At 30.8% G+C, this 3,917-nt stretch overlaps 1 protein-coding gene across 1 annotated transcript; it reads right to left on the bottom strand.

Annotated features, from left to right (window-relative positions):
- Positions 1 to 852: 852 nt before the first annotated feature.
- Positions 853 to 3,534, bottom strand: LOC134272022 (uncharacterized; the record flags this gene model as incomplete). Its single annotated transcript, XM_062754261.1, has 4 exons — positions 3,237 to 3,534; positions 2,730 to 2,851; positions 1,098 to 1,353; positions 853 to 992 (listed from the first exon to the last, which is right to left on the bottom strand). Coding segments are annotated over exons 1-4 (816 nt in total), but the record flags the coding sequence as incomplete, so codon positions are not given.
- Positions 3,535 to 3,917: the final 383 nt, after the last annotated feature.

Here is a 3,917-nt window from a genome sequence, read left to right as displayed (position 1 = left end):
ATAATGAAAATAAAACATATCATTAACTATCCATGTGTCCCTCACAATCTTATTCTTTTCGCCATACAGTTCTTTATAATGCAAGTATATTACTCAACCCTCCAAAATTGTTAGCCCTTAGTACGTCGATAAAGGCTGAAGCATTCCACTGATACTTTCAAACTCTGCCTTCAATTTACTCACAAGTATACTCGATCGGAGATAAACATGACAAAAGTCAATCGGTTGGTTTGTGTGACTGTTTGCAATAAATCATTAACAAACACAACTAAATTTTACTGTGAGTGTCAAAGACGGCGTCCTCGAATAAGAGTAAGAATGGTAAATCTCAAAAGCTTACAAAACTACACAAATTGGTTTCATTCATTTGTTATTAATGTTATCTTAATTGTTGTTTAATATAAATATGTACCTTAATATTTATATAGCTTGCAGATTGGATAATTGCTTCTAAAACTGGCGCTTTTCCGCGCCAAAGTCAAGAGACATTATTCAATTTCCTCTCTGACGATAGAAAATGCTTTACAAGTGAAAAAAAATTAAGAAATAAACAATCTAGATACTTAGTAAATATCGAAATCGGTGTGCATTATGTGATTCCGAAAGTTTTGTTTGCATAACATGTAATTTATAATTTGCACGTGATTTCTGCCCTTATTTCTTTATCTCTTGACGCAATACATTTCAATGTTGTTAATTGTGAAGGCTCTAATGCATATTAACCAGGAAGCACATCTTCCCATTTCTACAATTTCCAACTACGCAGTAAAAAAAAGCTAGTTGTCTCAAAATTCTCTAGAGGGACGTTAAACAAGACACAAACAAACAAACAAACAATAATTAATAGATTACCTGTCCGTTATATGTGAACGAGGAAGCGCTGCAAAACAAATGAATTGTTCTTCCAAATCCCTGAGTGGTGAAATTTTGTTCGTCAACAACCCCATTGTCGTCGTACATCAAGATGGGAGATACTTTCCACTGCCCATTTGCTTTTTAAAATTAAAATGATAGTGAGAAGGTGAAGAATAATCATAAAGTAAATTTAACAATGAAACACTTCTCAGCTGAATCATAATTGTTATTAAAATAATCACCTTCAGTCAAAGTTTTTGTTTTTATGAATAACGTCGAATTTGCACTTCCTTTTCCACATTCACTCGTGTATTTGTCGTAGCCCGATTCACACATAATTTCTAGGTATACATCACTTTGTATGATGTGGTAAAAGATCTCAGATTGTTGTATATGTTCGCATCCATCTTTGCTTCTAAATACTGGTACGATAATAGGAGGGTCTTGTAGCGATATTTCAGTAAATTTTCCAGTGATATTCTTGCACCATCTAATGTTCTTTTAAAAAAGTTAAAAATCACTTTTAAGTTTAAAAACATGTTATTTGAATCATTTTAGCATCACCAGATATTATTGATTTCATTTATTCCTTAGATATGGTTTACTTTGATATACTTTTATAGGTATTTTGCTTGCAAAAGATGTCAGGTGCTTTTTGTAGATCAGTTACAGAAATGATATCCGTACATCAGACTTTAAAGTTTTTAAAAAAGTACGATCAATCTGTTGAAATTAAATAAAATCCATATAATAAATAAAAAAAATATATTATCGTTAAGAACAAACAGACAGAAGTTTAGTTCTAAGTTTTGATTTAGTTCATGAAATACCAAAATGAAATAAAGAGTTCATAGTCATTGAAACTCATTCTGTACTTTAGCGTTGAATTTCTATAATATGACCTTCAAAAAATATGGTTGTGTTCTAATGCTTCAATCCATTTATGGAACTTTGGAAAGGGAAGTCACAAAAAGTAATGAAAAGATGAAGACTGCACACAGTGATAGATCTTTTTAAAATCTAAAAACAATTTTTTAATTCTTTGAATACATAGTATAGGTTATAAAACGGAGATGATTAAAAATTCAACAGGTATAAATGGGATGTCTAAGAGAAATAGCATCTTTTTTAGAAGAAATACCCCGAGAGCACCAAGCATTGAATATATAGATGGAATATTCACTAGTTAAACTTTGTGTTTAAAACAAACTTAATTAGACTTAGGATTTGGTATTTAAAAAATTCAGATTACATCAACAAGAGCACTGTAAGATCTATTAGTTAACGAAATGATGACTTTCAATACAATTTGTTGATCTCCCTATAACACCAACTTATTTGATAAAAGTCTGATTTCTATTATAATTTTGATTACACTCAAACCATACTCCTAAGATTCCAATAATTGTTGGATTCTATAATACCTTGAACAGATGAGAACAAGATGGTAAGAAAACATCACTCAATACCTAATTATAGTTGATAAAGTAAAAAACTGTCGTCATCTCCTTTGTCACACCATGTAGTCATTAGTTGATTGTTATCGATCAGAGTCAGTAAGAGTTCCAAATGTGAAGTGGATGTAACGAGTATACGATAATCAAACAATAAGACAATGGTAATAAATCGATCGTAAACTAAACACAGGAGGATCGATATCAAGTAATGTCTTTAAAATCATTCAAAAATACCCCCCTACTTTATTATTGTCAATAAAATCCATTTTTACTTCGCTTAATTTTTAAGTAAAAACTTTTCATTCTTTTTTTGGAGGTGGGGGGGGGAGGGGGGGGGCGCATGTACACTATCCAAAAAATTTTTCTTGAAAACTTGATACCACCTCAATCATAAAATAAAGCAAAGGTTTAACTTACTTGGATTGGAAGGCCATTTATACTTTTAACTTTTGCGGTGCATTTAAGCTGTATCACGTCTCCTGGTTTTTTCCCGCTGCTTTTAATAATAGTTAAGTATTGAATTTTCTTCGGAGATAGACCTATACAATAAAATAAATTATACAAAAATATATATGTAGCTATTTAAAATTGATTTCTGTATATTCATTTTTCTAAAAAAAAACATAAACCTCTAGGAAAATATATTTTTTAAATTGGCCAGGTTAAATGTAACTGAAAAAGATGTATTATTCTTCAATTTCTATTTGAATGGTTTTACTTAGGTTAAACATTCCTAATTAGACATATTTGGTAAATTTAATATTTTGAAATGGTAGAGCATGCTACAAGCGCCTTCTTTTGTTTAATTGAATACAGTTTGTGCTAGTTATCTTGAATACTAGCCGTTTGTTATCTCCATATTATTCATTATTACATATTATATATGCATTTTTTAAAAAAAAATCTACATAATAAAAATCTTACCTTTAGTCGATATGATACTTTTTTCTTGACTTTTGAAAATCTCAATTCCGTTTGACACTCTACATCGGAAGATGGAGTAGAGGTTTTGGTCAATTGCACATCTGCTCAGAATTAGAGACACAAAAATCTCTATCTTGCATGATAGAAGTACCTCAGATTCAGGATAACATTTATCAGAAGTGATAAAATAAATTTCCAAGTTCTGATATGTTTTCAGGATGTAGGGTCCTGTGACGTTAATCATTGCAACTTCTTTCCAGTCTTCTCTGGTGTTGCTTTTCCTTATTTCCATAACCATTTCAGGAATTATGTTATCTTTATTGATATATTCATTGAAGTTGCAGGAGAGAGTTACGTTATTTTCCCCGATTTTAGTTGACGGACTGACAGACAAGTGCCATTTTCCTGTATGATTGATATACATTTCGATAAGATAGACCAGCATTGTTACAAATTCATGCAACTATATATTATCAAAAATGCTAACGTACCTCTACAAAATGGACAGAAAAACAAAAACAAAATCACCACACACATGTACATGGCTAAATGAAGGAAGTAAAATATTCTGCAATGCCCTTGAACTGAACTGTTGATAAAATATCTTATAAAATGTTTTAAATGGTCTACAACCGAGATTAACAGAAGGGCGGTACTGGTAGTTTTAAAAATGGAAGAAAT

This window comes from Saccostrea cucullata, unplaced genomic scaffold (genome assembly GCF_032062105.1).
Source record: "Saccostrea cucullata isolate Sc308-1 unplaced genomic scaffold, CSIRO_AGI_Scuc_v1 ctg18738, whole genome shotgun sequence".
Classification (NCBI taxonomy): domain Eukaryota; kingdom Metazoa; phylum Mollusca; class Bivalvia; order Ostreida; family Ostreidae; genus Saccostrea; species Saccostrea cuccullata.
This window is presented reverse-complemented; position numbering and strand designations above follow the sequence as displayed.